Source organism: Lynx rufus, unplaced genomic scaffold (genome assembly GCF_022079265.1).
Source record: "Lynx rufus isolate CCGP_SWC_20201006 ecotype Redwood Valley unplaced genomic scaffold, mLynRuf1.p SCAF_18, whole genome shotgun sequence".
NCBI lineage: Eukaryota > Metazoa > Chordata > Mammalia > Carnivora > Felidae > Lynx > Lynx rufus.
In genome coordinates, this window is record NW_025814832.1 from 26343760 (window position 1) to 26360222 (window position 16463).

Consider the following 16463-nt stretch of genomic DNA (forward strand, 5'->3'; position numbering starts at 1 on the left):
AGGTAAAGCGGAACTGTTGAGACCATCAGCTGTGGCTAATGCTGCCGGTTATCTAGTTCACTGAGCCCCTGATGTGTGCAGGCCAGTTCCTAGCTTCGAAGTGACTTTTCTTCCAGATCCTGGGTGGGGTGAAGTTTACTACAGAGGTGATGCCCAGTGTGGGGAGCAATTGAATTTAATGTGGAGCTAGTGGCATCTGTTCTTGGACCACAAATCCTTGTGCACTGGGGGCATGGACATCATGGTATACCTTAAAACAGTTGGGACTCCCCCTGTATCCCTTGGTGCTACTGCTTGAGGCACAGGACCATGATTCTTTTTCCCCCTACCCCTAATTCCTCTTAGTCATGTCCATTTGCTTTCCTCCTCCCCACAGGGTGATGGGTAACTATGGCCCTGATCTCCTGGGGGTCATGCAAAGAATGCCAGGCATCCTTGGGGGTAGGATACTGGCAGGAGGGATGACTGTTAAGATGTTTCCTCCTCACCCCTGCCTCTTGCTTCCCCAGTCCTGCAGTTAGATCCCATTGCTCTCTGTTGCCCTGGTAACAAGCTCAGCAAGAAGAAACTCAAACTCAACAAAGCCCCCAGGTTCTCTGCCCTACCAGCCTGCCTTTCAGTGGGCAGAAAGCAAGTATGAGGGGCAGATCAGCCTTATGTAGCCTTGCCCTATTCCCTTCTAGAAGTCCATGGGCTGGGCTCTCAGAGTTCTTTGCTTCCATCTTCTCACAGTTGTTAATCCTATCACTCTCTTCCCCTCGATTTCTTCCATGCCAGCCCTCTCTCCCCTGCGCGGTCAACACACAGGCTTGCTACCTTATGGGTAAGGTCTTAGAATCCTGAAGTTGTCTCCTAGCATCGACAGCCCGCTTGGGCTGTCCCTCTAGGGCAGTGATTCTCAACCATGGCTGTTTGAATCACATGGGGATCTTCTACATGGCATCCTTGTACAAGGGACCATGCTAATCTCTGTATCATCCCAGGTTTGCTATATGTGCTGCCAAAGTGAGCACCACTTGGGGATCTTTTAAAAAATACCATAAACCTCAGCCTCACCTCAAAGATGTAATTGATTCGGACTGTGGCCTGGACATCAGTATTGTTGAGTTCCCCTGGATTCCAATGTGCACTTGGGGTGAGAACCACTCTTCTAGGAGGGCCATGACTCACTCCATGCTGGCTTTCCTTCCTCATTCAAGTCCTTGAACTCAGTCTCTGCCTGATATCCTTGAGTAGTTGCAGGGGTGCTGGGGTCCTGCTCCCCAAGCTTTCAGTTTCCAGAAGTGTCTCTGCCTCCTTTATTTCCAGCCCCCACACCCTCCACACTCCCCAAATCTTTCCCCTTCCTAACTGACAATCCCAAATCCTGCCCAGAGAGGAGGTTACCAAGGCAACCAGCTTAATCTGGTAACTGTGGCATGTGCTCGGAGTGGAGCCCTCTCCTCTTCTTATTTGGTTCACAAAATGCCTGGGGAGCTCTTAGCCACTCCAGCCAGTTTCTCCTCTTAACCCCAGGGATAGTGGGGTATCCAATAAAGGGAGCCCAGCAAGCTGATACTCGGATCTCTATTCCAGCTTTTTAGCCAAAACTGCTCTTTCCCTTTTACTGTTCCCTTTTGAAATCCACAAACAGATGGGTGTGCAAAGCTTTAATTCTGTAAACACATGCTCTAGCACACATAGGACCAGATATGCACACACGGTGACACGGGTGGAGTACACACCCTGCAGTTCAACCACCACTCCCAGCCTTTAGCATTCCTGTCCCTGCCTGGTCCCTGCACGGTAAACAGGGGTGGGGCATTGTCCAAGGAGCTTCAATCTCTCTGGAACCTGGTGCCACTCCCCCACCTTGTTACTTTAACCTTGATGTGTTTACACTGAGTGTTTCTCTATACCCACCTCCTTCTGGGGCAGTGTATCTTTAGGGACAGAATGCTTCAGGCACAGGCATCAGGAATAAAGATCATTTAGAGTGCAAATTGGCACCACTTGCCCTACTCCATGGCTATGTCCACCCTGGAGGGGCTCTACACTAAGTGATATTGGCTGGCAGTCCTGGAGCTTGTCACTCATCTCCACAGTCCTGCTTTCTCCTGCTGCTGGCTGGGTTCAGGTGCCCTTGTGCTCCTTGTCTCCTCCCCTCTGCCTCCTGTCTCTTTTCCTCACCCCAACTAGACCTGCCACAACCTGCTGCTGCTCCTTGCCTGGCTCCTACCTGCCTGCCAGCACCTGCCTCTCACAAGCCAGGCCTTCACCACCTATTGTGCCCTACCAGAAAGGGCAGATGGGCACCGCCCCCAGTGCCAATGCCAATCCACTTCAGGCCTTCCCAGCCCTTCTTATAGAAGGAAGATAAAAATCACAAATATAGCAACAGAGCATAGTGTCGGGGTTGAGGGTGATGGACACCCAACCCTCAATCTTTGTAGGTCTCACCTGAGTACAAGTCCCAAGTCTGCAGGCCACAGGCCTGCCCTACTTCTTTGAAATGAAACTAAGAGCCCCTGTAAGCCCCCAAACCAGGAATCTCTCTCCATTGCTAAATCACTCCATCACCTTTGCCCTAAATTTCTGCATCTGCTCTGAAGCCAATCCCATTCAGCCCTTCACTATTTCCCTCGCGGCCAGCCCCAGCGCCCAAGTTCAAGCCTCGCGCGGGCCAGGGGGCGGGCCAGGAGGGGCAGGGGCGGGGACTGGGCGGAGACTGGAAGAGGGGGCGCGGTCTCAGTTCTGCCACCTTCCCCCCTTGCCAGGAGCGCAGCCGCCGCCGCCGCCGCCGCGTCCTCTCTCAGCTTTGCGCTCCGCCCGCTGTCTCTGCCGCCGCAGCCCGGCCCAGGAGCGCAGAGCCCCGGGCACTGGCCCCGCAGCCTATCCACCCTCTGGGCCGCGTGCCAGCTGCAACCGGCATGGGGGGCCACTAACAGCGGACACTCCTTCCCTCCGGCACCTCCCCGGGCCACTGGCCACTGGACCCCGGCCAGCGAGCCTCGGGCTCCTCTGGCCCCCAGTCCGGCGCCTGGCACGGCCCTCCGCTCTGCCCCTCCGGCTCTGAGCATCGTGTCCCCGCCCCCCCCCCCCGCCCGCGCCTGGGACACCTGGGTCCTCCGGCGGCCCCAAGGAGAGGGGCGGGGGGGGGGGGCATGAAGCCACTGGAGAAATTTTTGAAGAAGCAGACGTCGCAGCTGGCGGGGCGAACGGTGGCGGGAGGTCCCGGCGGGGGTCCGGGGAGCTGCGGTGGGCCTGGCGGGGGCGGGGGACCTGGTGGGGGCGGCGGTCCAGCCGGGGGACTGCGGCCGCTGCAGCGGCGTCAGAGCGTGTCTCGCCTGCTGCTCCCCGCTTTCCTCCGGGAGCCCCCCGCCGAGCCGGGGCTGGAGCCGCCCCCTGAAGAGGAAGGGGGAGAGCCGGCGGGGGTCGCAGAGGAGCTCGGCAGCGGGGGGCCCTGTTGGCTGCAGCTTGAGGAGGTGCCAGGGCCCGGGCCGCTCGGGGGAGGGGGACCCCTGCGCTCGCCTTCCTCGTACTCCTCTGACGAGCTGTCCCCCGGCGAGCCCCTGACTTCCCCGCCCTGGGCCCCCCTGGGCGCCCCCGAGCGGCCGGAGCATCTTCTGAACCGGGTTCTGGAGCGGCTCGCTGGAGGGGCCACCAGGGACAGCGCCGCCTCAGGTAAGGCTCCTCCATCCCGGAGTTGGGGGTTGTTACCCGGTTCTTCTTCCTTGCCCTTGGAGAGTGGGGGTGGCGCCATGGCGGGAGCCTCGGTGTGGGGCTGAGTGGTCAGCTGAAGTGGGGCAGCGGCCTAGGGGAGGAACAGACCCTTCTGCAGAAGGGAAGTGGCTGTGCCACCTTCCTCCCTGTAGCAGCCTCACCCACTGGCTGGAGAAGAAGGCGAACTCTTTCTCCTAACCTCAAGCCACCCTTCCTTTCCCCTGGACATTCTACCCACAGACTCTCATGGGTCCCGGAGGTTGACTACCTCCTTCTGTGGCCCCAAATTAAGGCCTGACACCCTAAGATGGAAGCTGCCCAGAGCACACCGTGCTTCACACCCCTCACTCCAAGAGGTGCTGCCCGAGACCTGAGAGATGTTCCCGGAGTACCTGCTTCTGTCTAGAAACCCCAGAGCACAGGGCTGGCCCACTCAGTGGGGCAATGCCAGACAGGCGCAAGGCCCAAGCTGCCTTTCGGCCCAGCAAAGGGATGCATTGTCCTTAGCAGCTTGAGGGGGAAGGAGGCATTCTAGTTGGGGGCTGACTCAGAAGGTGTTTGCTGGGGGAGAGGTGGCTGGGCAGACAGACAGCAGGACCCTGCAGCATGGAGGGGATTCTGAGCTCCACCAACTCCTGCCCTTCCCAAGGTAGGCCTCAGCATACGGCCTATTTAAAAAATAATAGCCACACCCTGAGAAGCTTACTCCCTAAACGATGATACTATTTCACCACTCCCCACCAGCACCCCTACTAAGGGAACTTTGAGGAAACCGAGACCCCAAATTGCCGGTTGGTGGTGGAGGTAAAAGGCTGGTGGGTCTTTAGGTCTGCTTCTCAGTATTTCACTAAGCCCAGCAAGGTCTGAGGGTGGGGAGCCCTGGTTGAGGGCCTCAAGGTGGGGGTTTCACACTTTGCTCTCAGACCTCTGTAGGGAGCCTGGACCTAGGCATGTGGAATGGGACTCCATCCCCCACCCCCTAGGTTTTTTTCAAGACCTGGGCCCTCTCCTTGGCTCAGCTGTCGTTGCCCTGGGGAGCTGACACCTTTTGGATTTAATTAGAAAAATATCAGACACACACAGCTCTCCTAACCATAACTTCCCGCCTACACCACACACCCTGTGTCTCTATGACACATTCCCTGGGGAGGCTGTGCATTGGACCAGAGCCTGGCTTGGAAGAGACAGACGCCAAACTGTAGCCCCCATAGCAGCATCTCCCCCACTCTGCCCCATGTTCCTCTTCCTTTGCTCTGGCTGAGCTCTCCTGTGAGATAGATAGGAACGATGCTGGGCATCCCTATTCCTTGTCACCATCCCTGGGGTCGGAGGTCGGGGCTGGGGCTCTCAGCCTCACTTTAAGAGCATAGCAAGGTAGCTGGGCAAAGAGGAAAAGGGAGAAACTGTCTTTCCCCTTCCACAGGGGCCTGGTGCCACACACTGTGCCTGCTCTCCCCTGGGAAAGGACTCTTGAGTTGCTTGTCATCCTATTATCTGGGCTGGCAAGCTAGATCCCCAGAGTAACTGGTTTGGGGAACCAGTTAGTAAATGAGAATTAGTTTAACCTACCACTCTGATATTCTCCAATATAACCAATGTTCTCAAGCCATCTTGGCTTTTTCCCAGGGTGTGTGGGAGGTGAGGGGGACTTACAGAAGTTATTCCCAAATCAGCCAAAGGCTCACAAACATCTAAGCAGCCCCACCGTGCTCTACCCCGACACTCTGGTTGCCTCAGGCAGATCGAGAAAAGAACAAAGACTCAGGAGTCTGGGTTCCTATTCCAGCTCCAGGCAAGTCCCTCCCAACTCTGGGCCTCAGTTTCTCATTTGTGAAATGCAGTAGTTAAAATAGAGGATCTTGTGTTGGTTCTCCTCCTCTACCTTCACGGCTTGAATCAGAGGCCAGGGCATGGTGAGCCAAGGGACTCAGAAGCCTTGGTTTTGTCTGGGGGCAGTGTCTGGGGACCTGGCCCTAACCTGTCCTGGTGAGGACACCTGGCTCCCTCCCTGCGCCCTGCTTGTCTGTGTGTGCCAGGCTGCCCTGCCCCACCCCAGGGCTGGCTGCAAGTCAGGGCGACCTTGTACCTGGCTGACTGGCTGAGCCAGGCCCAGATGGGGGTGTGGAGGGGAAAAGGGTGGTGAGAGCCACTCCCCTCCACCCTTCCATCATTAACCCTTCCGTCTCTGGGCATCTGGGGGACACAGGGTTTCTTCTTAAAGGCTTTTGGGATCAAAGAGAGGGCAGTCACTCCCTCTCCCTTTTAATGGGGCTGGTTCTCACCTGCCTAGTTGGAACTCAAAGTTGTTAGGTAGAGAGTAGGGAGGGCAGGAGGGATGAACACACACACACACACACACACACACACCACTGACTCTAACCTCTGTTTGGAAGTTCTTTTTGTCTAGAGACACTTCTGTGGTCTACCTCTTTTTTTCGGGCAGATCTCAAGTTTGCTATATTATCTGACCAGCTTCCCACATCCATTGAAGAGAAGTGGGCGTGACCAAAGGGCGCCCCCTCCTTCCCTCCAGCTGCCTTGGCAGCTGCCAACCCCACCCCCGCAGCGGCTGCCCAGAACCTTCACACGTGTGCGTGCGCGCTTGTGCAGAGCATGACGGGGCAGGTGGCCAGGGCTCCAGCCTGGCTAAGGAGAACTCACTCTAGGAGGCGGCGGTGGGGGGAGGGTAGTGAGTGTCCAGTCGGGCCCTACAAGTGCCCGCCTGACATCAGTGGTGCCAATTGATCTCTACAGATATCCTGCTGGATGACATCGTCCTCACCCATTCTCTCTTCCTCCCCACGGAGAAATTTCTGCAGGAGCTACACCAGTAATATCCTTTTATGGAGCCTGCAAAAGGGGAGGTCGGGAGGAAGCCACTCCCCCTACCCAATGTGTGATGTCAGGGCCTCCACCCTTCCCTAGAAAATACACCTGGGTTTCAATTCCAGGGGTTTTACTCAGCAGCTGCGTGACCTTGGGCAGACCACTCAACCTCCTAAAGCCTCAGTTTCCTCTTCTGTAAAAGGGGGTAAATAGCACCTGCCCTGCCTACCTATGGGGCTGCTGTGGAGATCAATCTGATAGTAGATGTGGGAGTGCTTTGGAGACTGCAGAGCCCTGTGCAAGTGTAAGGTGTTATTATTCTATTAAGAGTGCCTCTCTCCCCCACTGGATTGCTGCTCTAAACATCTGGTTGCCCAGTGAGTTATTATAGGGTCCGATGTAAACATCAGGTCACAGCTATGCTTTAGTAAGGTCTGCTAGAGACAAGCCACTGGCTGAGCTATTCATAGGGTCTCATGTAAGCATAGGGCCTCTTGCTGAGTTATTTTAGGATCTAATTGTAAATGTCAGGCCACTGTGTAGAATACCATAGGCTCTCTTAGAAACACCGGGCCTTACACTGAGGTATGGTCAGGTTTGTGGTAAGGATCATTGGCCTTTACCAGCTCCAGGTTATGGGCCAGTCAGAGGTTGGGTGGGTCCGGGTAGGGTATCCTCAAGTGAAATTCAAACAGGCAGGATGTGGTCAGATGGATGTGGTCAAGTGGATGCCATCCACACCTACTGTGAAAAAAATACCTGGGCTGAGGCATGAGGGGGTCTTGGCTCCAGGGACACCTGGATCTCCTTTCTTCTTGGCCCCAAGCCTAGAGAGCATTTGGGAGGGCTTAAGCAACCACTGCCTCTCATCTCCCTTCCCAGTTTCTTCAGGTCTCCCTGCTTGGGGCTTTTTCTTAACTAAGGGGTCAGCTTTGTTTGGGCAGGAGGCATGGAGGGCCCCGAGGGGCTGGGTCGGAAGCAAGCCTGTCTAGCCATGCTCCTTCATTTCCTGGACACCTACCAGGGGCTGCTGCAGGAGGAAGAGGGGGCCGGCCGCATCATCAAGGTGGGCCTGGGAAGAGAAGGCGGGTGAGCAGGCTATTAGCTCTGGAAGGGGACCCCTTTGAAGGAGCCATACTCCTCAAGCTGGGTACCTGGAAGAAGATGCCTGTGGGCCTTAAGTTTATACGGTCCCTCTGTGCTCCAAGGCATGGAGACCCTGCGCCAGCCCTTGCCGATAGTGATGCTTGGGATGACACCCCTGCCTTCACCTTCTCTCTCCTCTGCTCCCCAGGATCTGTACCTGCTGATTATGAAGGATGAGTCCCTTTACCAGGACCTTCGAGAGGACACACTGAGGCTGCACCAGCTTGTGGAAACAGTGGAGCTAAAGTGAGGGGAATGGGTTGGGGGGAGGGGACAGGACAGAAGTCCCCTTGTTCCTCTATCACAGGGACTGCCTCTGGCCTTTTGACTCCAATGCGGTTTTAGTTTTCAACCCCTTTCTCTTGCTGGAGGGTAGCACAAAGCACGGCCTCCAGTGGCTTCCTTGTCTGTTGTCCCATCCGTTTCTTTGTTGATCCAGTGGTGTACTGGTACCTATTTAACAACCAGCACATCAGGGTCAAAAAAGCCCTGATTTGTAGCTTTTGCTGATTCCCATGGTGTAAATTCTTTCACTGGCTGCTTTAAAGCAACCAACGTGATGTCACCGAATGTGAAGTTGGGCAGAGAAGAGAGGAGCAGTAGCAGGGCTTAGGTAGGATTTTCACCACACAAATACAAGAGAGGTAAATAACCTCAGAAGCACAGACAATAGCAAAATGTAGTAAAACAGGCCACTACCTTTTGTGGTAATAATTTGGCTAAAAGTTTATAAAACTTTTTTTCATGGCTTTTTAAAAGGCAGTAGGCAGAATCGCCCCCAAATTTCACAATCCGCTCTCATGAGCCAACGTGAGCCCGCTTCAGGACTCCACTGCATCCATCCATCCATCTGTCCGTCTGTCCATCCATCCCTTGGACCACTTCAGTTTCTTTCCATTCCATCCCTACCGCCACAACCCCCGTTTAGGCCTCATTATCTCTCACCTGGAGTATCGCCACAGCCTCCTGTCCGGGGCTTCAGCTTATGGTCTTGTGTCCTCTCCTTTCTTCTTCTTCTTCTTCTTCTTCTTCTTCTTCTTCTTCTTCTTTCTTCTTCTTCTTAATTTTATTAATTTTTTAAAAATATTTATTTATTTTGAGAGAGAGACAGAGACAGAGTGAGAGCGGGGGAGGAACAGAGAGAGGGGCGGTTGGCGGGGCGGTGGGGGGGGCGGGGTGGAGGGCCGGACAGAGGATCCAAAGCAGGCTCTGTGCTGACAGCAGAAAGCCCAATGCAGGGCTCGAACTCATGAACCTTGAGATCATGACCTGAACTGAAGTCAGACGCTTAACCCACTGAGCCACCCAGGTACCCTGTGTCCTCTCCCTTCTTATGCCGACACCAGAGAGATCTTTCCAGTTTGATGACATCCTGCTCCTATTCCAAAAACATCCTCGGCTCCCAATTGCCTATAAGACAAAATTGCAACATCCTTGCCCAGTGTTCAATGAACGCCCTTGCCTTTCTGCCTTCTGCCAATGCTTCCCACCTCATTTCCCAGCCCCCATGACACTCCCTATACACCCCTGAACTCCTGGGCTCTCCCATTTTCCTACCATCATTTACGTGGTCCACTCCAGAAGGACTCCCCCATACCCACTTCTCTTTCTGTTGTCTTTCAAGGCCCAAGTCAGATGCCATATATTTTTTTTTTAATTTTTTTTTTCAACGTTTATTTATTTTTGGGACAGAGAGAGACAGAGCATGAACGGGGGAGGGGCAGAGAGAGAGGGAGACACAGAATCGGAAACAGGCTCCAGGCTCCGAGCCATCAGCCCAGAGCCTGACGTGGGGCTCGAACTCCCGGACCGTGAGATCGTGACCTGGCTGAAGTCGGACGCTTAACCGACTGCGCCACCCAGGCGCCCCGCCATATATTTTTTTAAATGTTTATTCATTTTTTTGAGAGAAAGCCTACGCACCAGCACGAATGGGGGAGGGGCAGAGAGAGAGGGGGACAGTGGATCTGAGGTGGGCTCTGAGCTGACAGCAGCGAGCCTGATGTAAGGCTCAAACTCACGAACCATGAGATCATGACCTGAGCCGAAGTCAGATGCTTAACCAACTGAGCCACCCAGGTGTCCCTCAAATGCCATCTTCTTGTTTTTTTTTTTTAATTTTTAAAAATGTTTTTATTATTTTAATTTTTGAGAGAGAGACAGAGCATGAGCAGGGGAGGGGCAGAGAAAACAGGGGACAGAGGATCCCAAGCAGGCTCGAACCCATGAACCATAAGATCATGACCCGAGCCGAAGTCGGACGCTTAACAGACTGAGCCACCCAGGCAACCCAAATGCCATCTTGTTGATGAAAGTTCTCCCTGCCTCATACCAACAGAACTCTCCTTGTACCTTTGTTATATCACCTAACACCTCCTGCCTCGTGTTAGAAGTAGCTGTATACACATCTGTCTCCTCCCAGGCTGTGAAGTTCTTGTCAGCAAAATTCAGCAAACAGCGGATGACCTACACCTATCATGTGCCAAGTAGTGTGCTAGGCTTGTGGGGTGAAAAAAAAATTTCAGGAAGAACTAAGCCCAGCCCTCAAACGCTCTCAGTCTTGTAGAAGAGATAAGATTTGAACGTAAACAAATATTAGCCCAGTGTCCTATGGCAGTTAAAGCCAAAAAGTGACCTTTCCTGGTGGGTGGGGTAGATCAGAGAAGAATTCATGAAAGAGGTGGCATTTGATCTGGGTCACTTGGACTGTTGTCCCATGCTGTTCATTGTCTCTCTTCTGACCTCCTTCATCACTTTCTGAACCTGGTACTGGTGCATCCTTGACTCAGTTCTGATGTCCCTGCTTGATGTTGCCTGCCTGGCACTCCATATGCCTGGCAGGACTTCCTGACGCCCAGCTGTGTCCATGTCAGGATCCCAGAGGAAAGCCAGCCGCCCAGCAAGCAGGTGAAGCCACTGTTCCGCCACTTCCGCCGGATAGACTCTTGTCTGCAGACCCGAGTGGCCTTCCGGGGCTCTGATGAGAGTGAGTGGGGGCAATAAGAGGGGCAGAGCTTCCAGGGTGGCTCAGAGGGCCCTCTGGGGTCTCTGGATTTGGGGCATTCTCTTTATGTTGTAGAACCTGTCCTGTTTCCAGCATCTTTTCCAGAAGCCAACCAATTTAGGGTTAGGGGTGAGATGGGATGGGGAACAGAGGTGCCCTGGAGGGGACGATGCCAGCACTGCCATTCTGCCTTCTAATGAAAACCCACCTTCCTGGCTCTGCCCAGTCTTCTGCCGGGTCTACATGCCTGACCACTCTTACGTGACCATACGCAGCCGCCTCTCAGCGTCAGTGCAGGACATTCTGGGTTCTGTGACAGAGAAATTGCAGTACTCAGAGGAGCCTGCAGGGCGCGAGGACTCGCTCATCCTGGTAGCTGTGGCTTCCTCCGGAGGTGAGGCTCAGGAACAGCAGGGCTGGGGGGTGGGTGGGGGGGGGGGGCAGGCAGGAGAGGAGAAACTCACCTGCCCAGGGCTCTGGGGCATGGCTAAAGACAAATTCTAGGCCCTGGCTACTTGAAGTGTGGTCCTGGGGCCAGCCACATGAGCATCACCTGGGAGCTTATTAAAACTGCAGCACCTCAGACCCCACCAGACCTGCTGACTCAGAATGAGCATTTTAACAAGATTCCCAGGTGATTCCTATGCACATTAAAGTTTGGAAAGCACTGGCCCAAGACACTTGGATTGTGATCTAGGTGCTTGCCTTACTCATCTTGGGATCTGGTTCTTTAACCTCCTGGAGGCTACGTTTTTGAGGCTAAAACACAGGGTGGGCCTCCAATCCCTGTGGGAAGGCAGAGAGCCTGCAATGTAGCCAGAATCCTATTTTCCTCTGAGGCAAGGGAAAAAATATTCCAGTATCATGGGGATGACAGAATGACAGAAGAACTGTGGAAGAATGTTGGGGGGTAAAAGAAGGTGATGAATGCTGAGGAAATCATTATTTGAAAATTTCAGATGAATGTGGCACAAACTGGTGATAACAGCAGTCCCATTCGTCTAGAATGTGTCCATGCAGGGTTAGGAGTTTCTAGACGGGATGGCGACAGTGGCTGGGGTGTGTGAGGGTGCAGATAGCCAGGGCTGAGGCAGAACAGCTCGTTCTCCTGCAGAGAAGGTCCTTCTCCAGCCGACTGAAGACTGTGTCTTCACCACGCTGGGCATCAACAGTCACCTGTTTGCCTGCACCCGCGACAGCTATGAGGCGCTGGTAAGAACTCCGTCACAAGGCATTGGCTGGGAGTGAGGGCCCAGAGGGACTACGGGGCAGAAACTCACAAGCCCAGAGTGGAGCCCAGCCCCTGTGTCCCTGCCTGTCACCAGATGCCCCTCCCCGAGGAGATCCAGGTCTCCCCTGGAGACACAGAGATCCACCGAGTGGAGCCTGAGGACGTCGCCAACCACCTTACTGCCTTCCATTGGGAGCTGTTTCGATGTGTGCACGAGGTGGGGACTGAAGGTGGTGCTGGGCTGTGGGCCTGGAGGGAGAAATGTGCCAACGTGGGGTCCTGGAGACGGGCCATGTGTGCAGCTGAACTTTGCATTAGAAGGTGGCTGGCGGGGTGCCCTCGGGCAATTCACCCCCAGACCCTCTAAGCCTTACGTCTCCAATCTGAAAAAAGCAGCAAAGTGAGAGTCCTTAGTAAAGTGGGTCTAACCAGATAAGGTATCTTTAAAATATTCTCTACTAAAGAGAGAAATTAAGGCAGTGACAATACTGTCTATCAGATGGTTCGAGGACCTGGCACCAAATAAGCGCCCAGTAGATGGGAGAGTATTATTAATGGTGCTTCCCCTCTTCCCCCATTTCTGTTGCATCCCGTCTTGTCCCGGCTTCTTCTAATTTCCACCCCTCCTACCCCTGCCCTCCTGCCTTTGCCTCCTCGGGTCCAATCCACCTCCCGCCCACGCACACCCCCCACGCCCCGGCGGCCCCTCCGCCACGCGGACGTGGGTGCAGCTGGAATTCGTGGACTACGTGTTCCACGGAGAGCGCGGCCGCCGGGAGACGGCCAACCTGGAGCTGCTGCTGCAGCGCTGCAGCGAGGTCACGCACTGGGTGGCCACCGAGGTGTTGCTGTGCGAGGCCCCGGGCAAGCGCGCGCAGCTGCTGAAGAAGTTCCTCAAGATCGCGGCCATGTGAGTGCGGCCAGCCGGCGGAGGGGGAGCGCGGAGACCACCCCCCTCCCCCCACCTCGCGCTGACCTCGCCTCCCACCCCCGCAGCTGCAAGCAGAACCAGGACCTGCTGTCCTTCTACGCCGTGGTCATGGGGCTGGACAACGCCGCTGTCAGCCGCCTGCGGCTCACCTGGGAGGTGATGCATGGCTGCCCTCTCCTCTCCTCCCGCCTGGGCTGGCCCGGCTCGGGGATCTTGGCCTGCCGGGCTCACCCCGGTGCTGCCTCCCGCGGTGCGGCTGGCCCTTAGGGAGCCTTTGTGCCAGGCGGAAGGAGGCGCCCTCTTCTGGCAGATCCAGGCCCGTGGCACGCCGCTAGGTTAATGCGCCCTGTCCTTGCGCAAATTAGTAAAAAGCCGGAATCCCCGCCGGAGAGGGGGGCAGGCAGCCCAGGCCAGGTCGCAGACTTGGATGCTGGATTCCAGCCAGCGCTCAGTGAGGCCCCTTGTGCGTGGCAATGCCAACGCAGAGGCTCGAATTCCCCAGAATAATTCATTCCTCCGGGCTGCTTCAAGCTCCCCAGACTTCACCAAGAGCTGATTCTATTTCCCTACCCACCAGACCAGCTTGCCAGCCCCTTGCAAGATAGCCGGGCCCTTTCCCCCTCTGACACCTGGGGATTAGCCCGAGGTCCCCTGAAACGCAAGGAGCTCCAGTCTGACATTCCTTCTCCTTCCCTCAAACTCTCTGCAGAAGCTGCCCGGGAAATTCAAGAATTTGTTCCGCAAATTTGAGAACCTGACAGTGAGTGGGTTCAGCTCTTTTATCTGCCCCTGGGCTTGCACCCCAGAGACCCTCTGTTCCCACAAACCTTCCTCCTCAAGCTTGCCTTTAAGGTTTTTAGTGCCCAAGACCCTTCCCCTGGCATGCTGGGAGGGGGAAGGGTGGGTGGATTGCTGCCCTGTTTGCTTTGGAGGTGAGGGGAGGACAGTCAAGCTCCTCCCCATCTCACCCCCAGCTAGACACCCATACATACCTCTCTCTGATCAGAGATGGATCTAGGGCAGGGGGATGAGGGAGGAGTAGGGGGCATCTTTGAGGGACGCTGGGACTATGTGTCCCCTAACCTCTCTTCTGCGGAATGCCAGGACCCCTGCAGGAACCACAAAAGCTACCGAGAAGTCATCTCCAAGATGAAACCTCCTGTGATTCCCTTTGTGCCTCTGATCCTCAAAGGTGAGAGTCATTCCCATGCTCTTCTGGCCACAGTCTCTGTGCCCCAGTTCCGGCTATCAACCACTGTCACTTAGCTCTGAATGCCCACTGGAGAGGAGCCCCGCACTGAGGGGTTGTGGGGGAGGGGAAGGGCCCTTTGGACCTCCTCTCTTCCTCACATTTGCTTCTCTTCCCTCTAGACCTGACTTTCCTGCATGAGGGGAGTAAGACTCTTGTTGATGGTTTGGTGAACATTGAGAAGCTGGTGAGTGGCACGGCCTACCCTGGCCCGGGAGCAGGGACTGGCATCCTTCCCCCCCACTCCCATCCTGGCAGCCCCCTAAAGACAGCAGCCTTCCTTCTTGGTGCCCAGCTTGCCTGACAGACTCCTGACCGTCCCTGCTGCCATTGCTGTGGCAACACGCCCACAGGCCACAAAGCTGACAGGGAGCTGGGGGGGGGGGCAACTCTACCTCCCCTCACCGGCCCCATTACACCCCTTCTTTGGTTCTTCAGAGACCCTCCAGAATTAGACCCTGGAGGGAGTGGAGTCAAACCAGCAGAGTTGGAGAATAGACCAGGGGGAGCATAAGAGGGGGGGAGCATCTTTCTGTACCCTTTTTAGGGCTCATTTCTTGTCATCTCCCAGCATTCAGTGGCTGAAAAGGTGAGGACAATCCGCAAATACCGGAGCCGGCCCCTTTGTGAGTACCCAGGCTTCTAAGAGCTTTAGAGGTAGAGCTTTGACTGAGCGGGAGGATTCCGGGAGGAGACCGTCCTCAATTCTTTATTTCCTTAAACTTGTCAGCTCTCCATCCTCTCTTTGGCCTCTCTAGGGACCCTCCTGTCCCAATCCACACCCCTCTTCTCTGGCTGGTAGGCATGTAGAGCAAGAAGGGAGGCTGGGAGCCTGAAGGCCTCTCTCTTGTCACACCTCCAGGCCTGGATATGGAGGCATCCCCCCATCACCTCCAGACCAAGGCCTATGTGCGCCAGTTCCAGGTCATCGACAACCAGAACCTCCTCTTCGAGCTCTCCTACAAGCTGGAGGCTAATAGTCAGTGAGAACAGAGGTTCTGGTCAGTGCCCCACCAGGGTCCTTGGGCACCTGGCACTCAAGCACTTTGCACGCTATCCCAACCCACCTCTGACATCTTTCCCTTGGAGCAACTTCCTGCCCCTCAGGAAAGAGTCGGATGGACTTACCCCTGGGCTCATAAGCCTGTTCATCCTGCTGAAGTCCTCTCCCCCTTGCTCCTTCAAGCCAAAATCGCACTCTGCTGGGTCCTGCCCTCGCAGGGATGGGGGGCAGAACACTCCTTCCTCTGCCCCCTCTCATCGAGGTCTGTTCCAGAGACGGAGCTCCCAACCTCCTCCTCCCACGCAGACAGGAAAGCTGCCCATATTGTCTGTGAGACAGAGCGGAACTGTGGAAGGGATTGGCAGCCTTCCTCTCCACCCGTGGCCGGCTTCTCCCTGGTCAGGGCTGGGACCCCTGGATGCACCCCTCCTGGAATATTATATTGCCCTTGTGTCTGTGTGTGCGCGCGCGTGTGTGTGTGCACCTGTCCCCTTTAAGAAGCAGCAGCGCATCTGTAATTGAGGGAGGGTGTTGTGTGTAGCAGGGGTCCTTCTGTTTGGTGCTACCCTGGTCTACTTGGCCCTGTGATGGTGCGGGGTGCTGTCCCCACCCCCACCACTCCCTGCTCAGCTCCTTGTGCTGCCCCATGTGCCCAAGCCTGTGGGTGAAGCTGCTCGTGGGGCAGGGGGCAGCAGCGAGGGGGAAGGGGTTACCTGTCAGCCCTTGGGAGTCCTCCACTCACGCCTCCCCAGGGTCTCTGGGTGGGCTCTGGTGAGAGGGTAGAGATGCTCAGGGAAACACAGGCCTAAGCTGCCTACAGGACACTCCCTCTGCATTGCGGGGTGGGACGTGGTGGTATCAGGAGTTGGGGATGTTTGCTGCCCACACTCCTTCTTTTGGGGTGTCTTACTGCTAAGAAGGGAGCTGTCATCCCCCTCCTTCTGGCTCTTCTGTGGGACACCAACAACATGGTCTCTATCCTCCTCCCTGTGTTGACTCCCCCTTGGTCCTCCCCATCAGAGCTGGGGTGGGGCAGACCCCTGTCCCTGGGCAGGTAGCCCACAGAAGTGAGGCGAGGGAATGGCTGAGACTGTAAAGGCCACACTGGACTGTGGTGATGCCTTTAATACCTCTCTGTCTCCCCTCCCTCTCCCACACGGGCCTCCAGGGCTGAGGGGCGCAGGGCTCCTGGCAGCTACCGGGTGAGGTTCCCTGGCACAGCCTCACCCTCCTTTCTGGCGCCACCTCTTTCTCTTCTGAAGAGGCAGCAGCAGCAACAGCAAAAACAGCTGCTGCTCCTGCTCTGAGGGTGTATATATTTTTTACCAAAAGCTCTGGAATTGTAAATTTATTTTTTAAAACTCAAAGAGG

The 16463-nt window shown here is 55.6% G+C and overlaps 1 protein-coding gene and 1 pseudogene across 1 annotated transcript; one reads left to right on the plus strand and one right to left on the minus strand.

The window, feature by feature from the left end:
* Window positions 1-915: 915 nt before the first annotated feature.
* Window positions 916-1013, minus strand: LOC124513631 (uncharacterized; annotated as a pseudogene).
* Window positions 1014-3143: 2130 nt separating this feature from the next.
* RAPGEFL1 (Rap guanine nucleotide exchange factor like 1) lies at window positions 3144-15271 on the plus strand. Its single transcript, XM_047080570.1, has 15 exons — window positions 3144-3663; window positions 6457-6535; window positions 7459-7594; window positions 7823-7920; window positions 10548-10660; window positions 10905-11072; window positions 11793-11890; window positions 12004-12126; window positions 12641-12819; window positions 12906-12996; window positions 13550-13600; window positions 13945-14032; window positions 14212-14276; window positions 14661-14715; window positions 14952-15271. Exons 1-15 carry the CDS (start codon window positions 3144-3146, stop codon window positions 15074-15076), a joined length of 1989 nt encoding a protein of 662 aa, XP_046936526.1. The 3' UTR covers window positions 15077-15271.
* Window positions 15272-16463: the final 1192 nt, after the last annotated feature.

What these genes read in the sequence shown, in the direction of transcription:
- RAPGEFL1 (XM_047080570.1), top strand. Translation starts at nt 3,144, where the DNA reads ATGAAGCCACTGGAGAAATTTTTGAAGAAGCAGACGTCGCAGCTGGCG. An exon ending in CTGCAGGAGCTACACCAGTA is followed by an intron (nt 6,536 to 7,458) that starts ATATCCTTTTAT and finishes CTAAGGGGTCAG; the next exon opens with CTTTGTTTGGGCAGGAGGCA. An exon ending in TGTGCCTCTGATCCTCAAAG is followed by an intron (nt 14,033 to 14,211) that starts GTGAGAGTCATT and finishes TCTTCCCTCTAG; the next exon opens with ACCTGACTTTCCTGCATGAG.